At 39.8% G+C, this 12,261-nt stretch overlaps 1 protein-coding gene across 1 annotated transcript; it reads left to right on the top strand.

The window, feature by feature from the left end:
* The first annotated feature begins 7,155 nt into the window (after window positions 1-7,155).
* Window positions 7,156-11,505, top strand: pde6gb (phosphodiesterase 6G, cGMP-specific, rod, gamma, paralog b). Its single transcript, XM_071532526.1, has 4 exons — window positions 7,156-7,236; window positions 8,760-8,983; window positions 9,090-9,130; window positions 9,637-11,505. Exons 2-4 carry the CDS (start codon window positions 8,838-8,840, stop codon window positions 9,711-9,713), a joined length of 264 nt encoding a protein of 87 aa, XP_071388627.1. The 5' UTR covers window positions 7,156-7,236; window positions 8,760-8,837; the 3' UTR covers window positions 9,714-11,505.
* The last annotated feature ends 756 nt before the right edge of the window (window positions 11,506-12,261 follow it).

Below are 12,261 nucleotides of genomic sequence, written 5' to 3' on the forward strand. Positions count from 1 at the left end.
CAACAGCAGCATCAGAAATAGCCTCCCTTAAGTGTGTTTTCTTTGCGTGTTTGCCATGTGCCTGGCTCAATCTATCTTTCCCTCAATCTGAGCGCAGGCCTCTCAGGAAATACCTGCCGGAGGCAAACTGAGGTTCCAGGCTTTCCGAGGAAAAAGGTGTTGAGAGAAACCTTATCCGGCAGCGGGGCAGCGGTGGGACTGTTTCTGAGGAAAAGCTGCTGGGAGTCTCAGAGAAAGCGGACCTCTCTGCCCCCCCACTGGTCACATACCTGACATACTTAGAGATTCTCTGTGCTGGTTGACACTAAACACTGTTAGATTGTCTCAACCATATATTAAATCACATTATATGAATGAATCCTCTTTTTGAAAGGATATGAAACATAAACATTTTTATGTAATAGAGTTGGCTGTGATTGTGTTGTGTGTGTGCAGCTATGACTAAACAGAAAACAGAAACATTAGGATATAGTGTAACACTATTGCCTGCATGGTTACTCATTTCACAGCTGATTTGACTAAGATATCAGCCGGGTATTTTCTATCCACCCATACAGTACAGCATATTGTTCTAGTCTGACAGCTTCATTGTGATATCACTTCCGGTCTGTAGCATGAATAGAATAAAGTCTCTGTCCATCCTGTCTTTGGGGTGAAAAATGCAAAATCAAGCACACCTCTTGATAACAAATGAAATTGTGGAATGGAGTCAGATATGATATAAAGTAAAAATGATATAAAGAAAACACTGACTAATACTATAAGACTCTTGCCTGTATATTACATTCTGTCTATACAGTCCATAGTCCACTTCAGAATGAGATTATTTGCCATCCATCAGTCCTTTCATAATATTATCAGCAGCCTTTTAAATGTGGTTAGGCTTATGTGTTTGAATAAAGGTCTGAGTCTGTATGAACCGTGACTCTGAGTGGTGGAGAGCCTCTCCCTAGGATAAAGTCACATTGTCCCCAGCCTCTGGTGAGATAACATGCCCCACCACACACCTGGTATCTCATGCCTAGTCAAGCAGCTGCTGTGTTTCCACATAACGTTACCATGGATGTGGCTTGCAAACATTAAGGTCTGCGGGGACCTCAACCTCACGCTCCCTCTCTTCCATATACTCAAACACACACACACACGCACACACACACATACCTCCTCATGCATCAGTGAATGGGTCAAATAGTTAAGAAAGTGGCAGGACATGGTATGGCGTAGTGGAGCCATAGTCTAATAAAGAACAACTACATCAAAAGAAGACTTAATTTTACACATGAGCATAAAGGAGGCATTTTACTAACCAAATCTGCTTTCAAATGGTTCTAAAGCTCTTTCAGTGCAACCTGAGTAACACATAATTAGTCATGAACTAGGTCAGTGAAAGTCCATCAAAGCATTTTAACAAAGGGGCCCGAGCTGCTTATACAACTTAGATATGGTTTCAGCTTAGATGCAGCTGTATGGAGAAGTAGCAGAACTTATCAGAGTTTACTTTACAGCAATTTTAATCTTGACCACAATCATTCAAGCATCACACAGGAGTATTTTAAATTAATTAATCTAATGGAAGAGGCAGAAGAGATGATTGGGATGATAAAATACACCTCATAGCTTTTTTTGACATAGCCAGAGGAAAATAATGATAAAAGCGCAAGCGTAAAAGATCAATCTTAAACAACACAAAAAAGAAATAGACCCAATGATTCACTTGTAAACATGCACTTACTGACATCAAAGTGTTGATCTGTGCAGGTGAGTCAGCAACTAATGAGATGAACCTGACTAGGCACATGCAGTCTCTCAGCTGCAGACAGATTACAGTTGAGTGTAATTAGGTAAGCCAATAATGTTGTGCATGGCAACAATACAAAATAAACATGAGCAAAAGCTACAGCATCTTCCTTTTCACCCCTAACAAAAACACACTATAATATCATATATATGATAGATAATATATATACTGTATATTATAATATTCCCACAGAGACGTATAGTGTCTGTGGTAACTACTCACTATTGAGTTAATACTGACATCATTGTACATTATGGTATTTCTTATCCTACTGTATCACTATAATTTCCCTGTATGGGCTTACAGTTCCTTTAAAATTTAGGATTGTTAACGTTCTTTTTTGTAAGGGAAATCAGAATTTCATTTGCACCTCATCATAGGACAGATAGAGTATGTACTGTATATAGAATAGTGACCTCTGCTGGTTAGAGATTATAAATACAACCTGTCTGTTGTGGACCGTCCCTAAAATTCTTCTACGGTTCCCATTGGTTCAAAGAATATGGAAGCCGTCGATTTCATTGGTCATATATTTTCTCTCGGCCAACCAGCACTTTTGTTTATAGCTACACGCAGGGTCATAGTTCACGGAAATATAGAATGACGTAAGTAGCTCGCAAGACAAAACCCCTCGAAGGAATACCTGTCAGGTCTCCGGTCAAAGAAAATGAGTTGTACAGATACATAACCAAAATACTCTGTGATGATGTTGCGTTTGAGTACAAATGTCGTGAGGTCGTCGTTATCATTACAGAAGGTTGGTAGCTAAGCTAACGTTGGATTAGCCACAAAGCTACATAGCGACAATCCTCTTGGCTAGCAGATCTAAAAGGCTGACTTTGATCTAACCTTAGTGATACATTTTCTTCACTGACCCCTTTTAGCTACATTTGAAGACAATTATACAGTAAATAATGTTTTAAAAGTATAAAACAGTTATACTTACAGCACCTTAAAGTGAAATGTCCATTATGAGACAGAATACATGATGTAACTGTTATTCTACCAAAGCTAGAGGCCAAAGAGGCAAGACTTTCCCAGCTAGTCCACAAAGTAGTTTTCGAGTTTATTGCCCATTGAAGCAGCTCTGTGTGGTTTCTTTTCTCGTGTTTCTTCTTCTTCATGACATTGTACTGATATTTTAGTGTAATATAGCCTGCGCTAAGAGACAGTTGTTTGTGTATTGAGCTGTCTTTGTATGGTAAAAGCCTAAATAGTTGGCTCTGGTCCATTCTGCTACTATATGATGCTGCGATTGTTCTTGTTCATGCCTCAATTAACCGCACTGCAAACAAATGGAACATTCTGCTTCTTTTTTTGTCAGCTGTGCATCCTCTCCCTACTACACATGAGACACCGGTACTGTCACTGCTTTCGGCAATCGTGGTGGAGAGGTCTACACAGTGGGACCGTCCGCAGCCTGTGTGCCAGACCAGATTCACCTGCTCCACCTACGCTAACTGACTCATCCAAGAACAGTGACCTCGAATGCAACCCAGCTACCTCCGCTTGGTCCCCTGACCAGGGCCCGCCGCCCGCTCCCACCCACTGCTGCATGAGTGGGTGTCATAACTGTGTGTGGATCGAACATGCGGAGCAGCTCCTGGCGTACTACCATGACGGAGGCGACCGGGCGCTAGCTGCCATAGAGGAGAATGTCCTGGATGAGAACCTTAAAACCTACCTGAAGATGGAGATCAGACTCTTGAAGAAGTGACATTGTGTTTACTGCCAATTGCTGTGACTACCGTGTTGAAATTTGCGGGGAGTTTTTTTTATGTAAGGCCTTTTTGACTATGTGTAAGCACTTTATAACTCTGTCTTATCGCACATATCTATTTACATCAAACTATATTATTTTAATTATACATTTCAGTTGGTCAGGAATAGTCTCCTTATGGTCACTGAGTACATGTCCCAAAAGCTAAAGGCTGGATTTGCAGCAATATATGAAATTGACACAATCTTGTCTGACACAAGATTGTCTGGCTGGTGAAAATACACTTACAGTTACAGCTTGTGGCCATGAGACATCATATTTCAATATCTAGGTACACATAGTGCAGTGGTCACCTTAAGAGAATCAATATGCCTGTTTATTCATATTCACACTGGAGTTTCATTCCTGGGACTGAGATCCATTCCATTGAATGGATATCCATTGGATTTATTTCACTTATGTTAACTTGATCTTAACCACTGATCTTGAAACAGATAGTCTTTCCCCTCAGTTATGAAACATATTGCACAAATCAGTTTTGTAATTTGGGTTTTTTTTGTTTTTTTGTTTCTTTCTTTTGATGAATCTGTTTTGAAGTTTGAATTGAAGTGTGAAAAGTAAATTTATTTTAATATACATTTTCTTTATAGTTTGTTTTATTTTATTTAACTGTCTCTAAATAATGCATTTTACATTTATTTGTCAAAGATCTATGTACCATAACCCTTGTCTATATTTATAAAATGAGAACTCTGTTACTGTTTTCCTTGGCTTCCCTTCAGCCTACAAGCCACTAGGGAGTGCCAGATAGTCATGAAATAGGTATCTTGCTCTCATGAGGATCTAAGATATCATTGGCTGATCCTCTTAACATTTTCACTTTGAATCATGTCCATGTCTCTTATCTCGGCTCTAAAGACTGTATTTGCTGTAAATAATTTACCCATTTCAGACAGCAGATTTATGAGGATTAACTCAGTTTGCTTTTAGTACATCCACAAAGTGTTTGCTTAGAGTTTTGATTCTATAGATATTTGAGGCAGAATATGTTTGCTTCTCCAAGAAAGCACATGCAACACCTTCCAAAGAGTGTTACAACATAGTTAACTACATAGATCACTCAAATTAATTTAAGAAAAATAGTTTTCAGCTCATTCACTTGCGCTAACATAACTAACAAATGCAAACAACTTCTATAACTACAGTATCTAAATAACCAAAACACTTAATTTTGAATTGATTTAAATGACATCTAGTTTGTGATCAATCAGATAGACTTCCTCCAAACCTGAACTACTCCTTTAAATTCTATTTTCTGTCCACTACTGATGGGGCATGTCAGTAAAAATGACTACTGCCTTTTTAGTATGATGTATTTTATTTCAGTCAGCTGAACCTCAGAAGAGGAATACAGCCTGTGGCCACTCACTGGGCCAGTTTCTTAGGTGACAATGACCCTGATTTCAATGACTATGAGTCAGCGACAGTCTGGCGATAGTGATGCACTGTAATAAATCCTGATTACCCAGAAGACAATGGGCAGCGTTGGCCCGCCAGCGAGGGAGCAGAGATATTCTTTGATCTGGGTTATACGGGGGATTACAAATGAGGCGTTTCACCATGATCATGCAGTGTCCCCGCTGACTCTGACGTACTGGAAAAAATTAAAGACGCGCTGATGGGAGATTAGGGCCTTTGCCTCTACTGCAATGTGTCACATTGTATCATGCTATGATGGCCGTGTCATAACTGTCTCCCAGGTTGAAAGTGTGCATCTTGCTTACATCAATTTGTGTCAGTTTGATTCTTAAGATTACTGAGGAGATTAACCTTTTGTATTTTCTTTGCAGAAGGCAGCATAATCAGATCAGATGCATGTAGATCTAAAGCAGTGGTTCTCAACATGGGGTCCGGGGACCACCAGGAGTCCTTGAGTGGGTTCCAGAGGGTCCCCAGCAAATTGATGAATTGTTAAACTTCACCATTATTTCATTTACAAGAAGTTAACACAGCTAGAGAATGTAGAAGAATGACTGAATGAATTTTGATCATCACTGTTATCTCTATAATACGGATAGTCATGGAATTCTGGACAAAATCATATCTAACAATAAAAATATTCTCAGATTTGGGTAGCAGAGACAAAATTTCATCAAATGGGGGTCCATGGGCCTAATGTGGACTAAATTAGGTGTCCTTGATATGAAAAAGGTTGAGAATCACTGATCTAAAGGGTGAGATGAAGCTGCCTTAGTGGTATATATACTCATACAGATTGCCTGTGTGTACCACAGAATGATCTGTAATTCCTTTCATGGGACACTAAACTAACAATCAGTTAATGGGATATTTCTAGATAATAGAATTGTTAGTTTGCATTGATTCTACCCCTCTGTCTGTCTCTTGTGAGTGATCATTCACTCCTTACTAATGGCTTACAAAGAGCCGGGCACGTGTGCCCTCACACCCTCCCGCTGAGGGCTTAATGGTCATCAGGCACGTCCAGACAGACGCACCCTCAGGACGATAATGACCCTCTACCTCACATCCCAACCAACGCACATGAGCCCCTCCTACTGCACGTGTCCAAATAACAGAAATTGGGGCAAATCCATTGTAAATTAATGGTCAGTGTCCACTAACTGGGCCAGTAGCATAATGTAAACATCTTGTGATATGTTAAAGTCTTCTTCACCATAAGAGGTGGTGAAATGTTAGACCATGAGCACATTTTGTCCAACAAATTAATAGGGCAAATGAATCCCGTCCTTGTTTATAACCAATGTAATTAACTAATCAGAAGTCCTTGTAATCCAAAGCTGTAGAGTGATTGATTTCTGTTATGTGGGATGTAGCCATGTGTCTGTCTTAGCGTGTGGGGTCACCCTGGCTGTGGGGAATTACATTGTAACTTCCATTAAGGTTATCTAAGAGACTTTTAAAGGATGGAGGATTGAGGGGTTTGTTGACACCCTGCCTGTAGCAGATGGTGGGACGATTGCATAACACAGAGGGAGTGGGCTACCGGGCCTGTCAGGAAGCTTCCAGCTCCATCAATAATCTTCATCAACATGTCTCAGACTGTATTATCTCATTTATCCTCTTGTGTCATATTCCCATTAGGTGTAATATCAGGTATGTGATTAGCATAGCTGAATGTATTCTTGAATGTTCTAGAGGCATACAGTGCATCATGTTTTGGACATCTGAAAGAAGAACAATACAAATGAAAAGAAAAATCTGTTTTTTCATCAGTGTCAAAATTAGACCGCAATTAGACAGCATTTTGCTGTAATGGAGTACGCCTTCATATCACAGCAATTTTCATTCAGAAATTACAACCAATGCTACAAATGTGCTGTTATATTTCTGAAATGATTCAATCCAAATCACTGAATATTATTATAGTGCACATCACATTTATTCCAAAATCTATTCCCCACAACAAAAATGAAACTTTTCTGTTCCAACTCTATCCACTTTCCTTAACCCCCCTTCTGTCCCATCTCTGCCTCGACCCAAACCCCAAACATGCAAAGTCTTGACAGGGACAGTAGGCGGTGCGTTTCTAATCTGCCGAGGGGCTCAGCATATAAAAGGGCCCCTAAGCCCCGCTTGGCCCTCACAGCAAGCCTAGCATAGAAGTCCACACGTCTGCTAGAGAGAGCGGTGCTGCGCTCACACCCACTCGTCTGGCTGTCCTTCACCCAAGCAGCCGGTGAGTAGACCTGCTGGCACATCCCCACCGTGACAGCGAATGATTACAGATGTTGCTATTCTTGAGCTACATGGGATTTCGGTACAATTGTGCTAACCCGCCATGAAAGCCAGTGACAGTGGATATTGCTATTCTGGAGCTGCAATGGAATTCATTGTAATTGTACCAATCGCCATGGCAGCAAGGCATTATGGATATTGTTATTCCTGAGCTGCACGAAACTCAATGGATTTGTGCTTAATTGACTTGAACTGAAAAGAATGAGGGTATCTGTCATGGATTAAATTGTTTTTTTTAGGATCAAGATAAAACCTCAGAGTGGGGTTTGTGTTGAGTACATTGTTTTTGGAATTAGCTGCTTATTAGGTCAGTGAATTGATTCAATCTGTTGTGTTGCAGTGAACACAAAATTTTTAATTTATTCCAAAAACAGCAAACAGGTTATTTCCGTTCTATGACCTGTGCCAGGTATTAAACAATAGTGGTGAATCACCACAGTGTATAGGAAACAGAAACAATCCTGGCCAGTTATAGGAAATGAGCAGACCTATAACATCATGCATCAGTCTGTTTAGAAATATTGTATATTTGAGCATAATCAGTGGCAGCAGAAAACACAATTATGCAACTTTGTTTACTTGACATTTTTTCTCCTTTGTAACACTTTACAACACTGAACAATTAGGTGTTACTGAAGCTATTCTCCTTAGATGCAGTCAATGGGTTGGTAACCAAGACAGACTGTGGCTTGTTAATGCTGCACGGGTGTTAACGGCAACTCATGAGCAGCAACTTCTATTCAATACGTGGTAAATTCTTAAATAACTGCTAATGTGTTGAAAGAGTGAATAAGAAGTTATTTCATCACCATTTTCAAATATGCAAAGCGGTCAAATTTTTAATCGTAGGAAACGAAAAGGCAGTATTTTCTTCTTGAATGGACATTTTGAGATAAAACTACTGTACCCTGAAAACGTATTCTTTGTATGAATCAAGTTAATCAGGGTATGATCATAGTTAACTGTACATATTCATACTGCTATCATAGCATATGATTATGACTCATCCTCAATCCAAAAACGTATTGAGGTTCTATTACAAGCTCCATGAATGTCATTGCGGGAGGACGCGGTGAGAGGATTGATCCATTAGACCCTCAGTGCATGCTCAGCATATCTGACGTGCTGCCCTTGCTATAACCAGATTAGCCCATGTGTGTATGGCTGGCTCGAAACAGAGACAGGGAATACTTATTAACTTGAGCCAGGGATTATAGAAATTGGGTCATCCTCTCTCTCCAAGGTAGTCCATCTCAGATATAGAATGACAAGGAAATATGAGTGTAAATCCTCATCAGACAAGTAAGAGGATTAGGGCCTGTAATGTCAGACAAAGGTGAGAGAGGCTGCACGCTAACTGCTACATTAAATTAATTGTTATAGAATCTAAGATAATACCTGGTGATTTACAGAGAATAGTGAAAAGTTTTTCACTTCTATTAACCTCCTGTGTCTCTTCCAAAGATATCACCAAGACGACTGTACTCCAGAGAGGTGTCCGTCAAAGCCAACAACCCGCGCACAGTATCATAACGACTCAGAATGAATCTTGAGCCGCCGAAAGCCGAGATCAAGTCGGCCACCCGTGTCACCGGCGGGCCTGCCACCCCGCGCAAGGGACCGCCCAAGTTCAAGCAGAGGCAGACCCGTCAGTTCAAGAGCAAGCCTCCCAAGAAGGGGATCCAGGGGTGAGACTGGCATGCGGCACTGTGTCATATTCATTCCAAGTCTCCACATAGAGGGGGGAATAGATATTTATCATGTGTGACTGATGTTCTTGATTTCTCTTCACAGCTTTGGTGATGATATACCTGGCATGGAGGGCTTAGGCACAGGTAGGTTCACTTCTTTATTAAAATGCATCTCCCATCTTTTGGGTTTAGATGTTGAGTTCACTTGTTTTTTTCTTTCGATCTGGGTAACAGAAATGGAAATGAGTAAGAGAGTAGGAGAAGACAAACCTCTACTCTTGGCCAGTGGATGAATATAGTTGATTGTATTTACAGTATGGAATGTTTAACTTTGACTCACAAGAATACAAAAAGACAAAGGCTTATTGGGACAATGGAGAGTATATTGCAGGCAAATTGAGAGGGTGAGAACTTAATCCCCTTTTTATCAACTAAGTGTGAACTGTCTGTTTAAAAAAGGGAAAAAGAACTGGCAACCTAGTCCCTTCTTAAATTTCTGGGGTTTTTTTGTTTGTTTTTTTCACGTTACTGACTTCTGTTTATAACCCTGTTAAAAGAAAAAAAAGAGAAAAAAAGATGCATTTCCCATCAATTGCTGTGATCTGCTGTTACACCCGTCCGAAAACAAACCTGTTTGTGTTTCTTTGCAGACATCACTGTCATTTGCCCCTGGGAGGCCTTCAATCACCTGGAGCTGCACGAGCTGGCCCAGTATGGTATCATCTGAGCCTTCCTGCACCTTCCCGCGGTCCTCTGTGGACTCCAGGCCACCTCCACGCACTTCAAACCATCTGCCTCAGGCTCGACCTCCCTGGCTTTCAATGGAACCATGACAATGAACCGTAACAAACACAAAAAATGGAAAAAAGAGAAAAAACGTCTGCAAAAAATAACTGTCTGTCCTCTTAGACCGGATTCTTCTTTTCCATTCCGCAGCACAGAGTTCCCATTACGACTTCTGCTCATGTTTAGGATCTGTCAATTTCTCTGACACCCGCGTTAGATCTGCGCCGTTATCTGCAACGTTTTCTCTTTCTCTCCTCCTCTCCTTTCCCTGTATGCGCTTTCTCCTTCTGTCCTCTTTTCTTTTTCTATTCTTCTTCTCATGGACAAAACGTGAAACTTACGCAAGCAAGGCAGCCTCAAATTGAGTACAAGTGACAAACCCGTGAAATGGGTGGGTTCCCATTTCATGTGCTTCGGCGCCTCTCTTCGCCATCTCAGAGGCTTGTCCATCAATGCCGAACATATAAAACACAAATCTGACTTCTGTAGAGATTGGACAACAGTTAGCCATTGCTGTGCGTAAACTTTCAGTGGGATAATGTCAATGAATCCTCATCCCATGCCCCTCTTTTCCCTCTGTTTCGACCTTTTACTGGTACATGCACCCATCTTCACCAGGGTACATATTTCTTCATACTCCCTTTTATCTAAATGTTTTTCTAAATTTTATACCAACACAAAATGTGCGAATCTAGTCTGATACATGTGTATTCTCAGGGATAATGTAATGTTTGTTTCTCTTCACCACAAGCATCAAGAAAGAAATTAAATTGTGTTTCAGTATTTCTAAAAAGAATAAATATCCAGGGCATTGATCTGATCCGAATACACAAAGCAGAATTCCATGCAAATATGTTGCATCAGGCCAGTGTGATTTGGAAGGGCGGTAGTTTGTGTGTTGTGTTGTGTCTCATGAATTTGGGCAGATGTCGTCCATCCATGCATACCATCGTTGTGTTTGCTTGTTTTAACATTAGTTAAAACTCTTCCATTTGTATTATCTCCCTTGTATCATATTCATGTGCATGGAAATATGTCTTTTATGTTTGCATGTTTTGACATGATGATTTTTTCTCACATCATATGACGATGTTGTGCCCTGTGTGTTCTACTTTATATTTGTCTTTTTAAGCTCATTATTGTAGCATTCATTTGAGATCTGTTATCTTGTAGAGTAGGAGATGTGTTGTGTCACATATAACATTTTTCCTCGTTAGTCCTCTTTCATCCATCATTTGTCGTTACACCTTTGCGCTTTTGATTTCATCCTCATTTCATCATCCTCATTTAATTTCATTATCATCTTCATCATCGTTGTCACTGAGCCCTCGTTCTTTTCATCTTTAGATAGCAGGGTAGTGCCCTCGACGATCCTCATCAAACCTGCACCAATCTGTCGTACACATCATGTGAGATCTATGAAAAATCATAGAATGATTTGCATTCACCTTTACACTTAGCTTTTGTTGTTCTAATCAAGAAGATGAAGGCCGTGGTCCAACCAATGAGTTGGTATCTTTGCCCTGATGATGAGCAGCTGATGATGATAGAGTTGGTGGATTTTGAGTGATGTTCAAATCCTGATTCCTGTGCATGCACTGTAGCAGTGAAGGATGGTAGAGAGGGATGAGTGGGGTGGATGTTTCAGCACATGCCCAAATCTTAACAGATGTGAAATGGAGCTTTGTCCTCTCTACAGGATGAGGTAAAACAAAAAAAATAAAGCATAAAAAAAGGAAAACATAAACCGTGCTGGATTTTTTCTCATCAAAATTATTCCTCAGACAAATAATATCATCAAAGGATTATAGTAATCTGGTTAGAAAATTATAACTGTAGCCCAAAACAATTACCATATAAACAATAACCAAATTAGAACAACTTTTATATAGCCTAACTTTGAATAACCATTAAGGTGTTTGAAGGAGCAAAGACATTCAGACTTTGAGATTATAGACACATAATTTTACACCTAAAATGGTTGGCACTGGTTGTATTGGATCAGGATGAAAACTGTGAATAAATTGGCAGGTAATTAAATGACTAGATTTGAGTATTAAGTAATTAGGTTAGGCCTGCTAATTACAATTTTAAGCAGGAAATCAGTAGGCCTAGGTCTAATCTTTTAGTGGATGATAATTTTAAAGTAATTTTAACTTCTCTTGCCTATGGACATTTCCTCCTACGCACCTGTCTACAAGAAACTGAAGGTGTGCATGAGCCTCTACAGCAAAGTAATTTTCCCAACCATGTGACAAGTATATGTGTGATGGAGTTGACTTCCATATGTTTCCCATATTTAATACATTTTGGATTGACGCTGCAACACCACAAAATATGGAGGACCATATTAGTCATAAATAAATATGTCAGTAAAATGAATAATGACATAAATAAATACAGAAATACTGTATATAATATCATATAATAATAATAAATTAATAATTGATCCTTTGCAATCAATTAATTTTCCTGGCCCTGAGGCTGGT

This window comes from Centroberyx affinis, unplaced genomic scaffold, assembly GCF_046629955.1.
Source record: "Centroberyx affinis isolate AG114_WGS23_722 - 3 ecotype Tasmania unplaced genomic scaffold, CSIRO-AGI_Caff_v1 ptg002205l_1, whole genome shotgun sequence".
In the NCBI taxonomy this organism is placed as follows: Eukaryota; Metazoa; Chordata; class Actinopteri; order Beryciformes; family Berycidae; genus Centroberyx; species Centroberyx affinis.

Bases quoted from the DNA above. Each gene is read 5' to 3' on its own strand.
- pde6gb (XM_071532526.1), top strand. From the start codon at position 8,838: ATGAATCTTGAGCCGCCGAAAGCCGAGATCAAGTCGGCCACCCGTGTC. The intron at 8,984-9,089 runs GTGAGACTGGCA...TTCTCTTCACAG, and splicing joins CCCAAGAAGGGGATCCAGGG to CTTTGGTGATGATATACCTG. The intron at 9,131-9,636 runs GTAGGTTCACTT...GTTTCTTTGCAG, and splicing joins CATGGAGGGCTTAGGCACAG to ACATCACTGTCATTTGCCCC.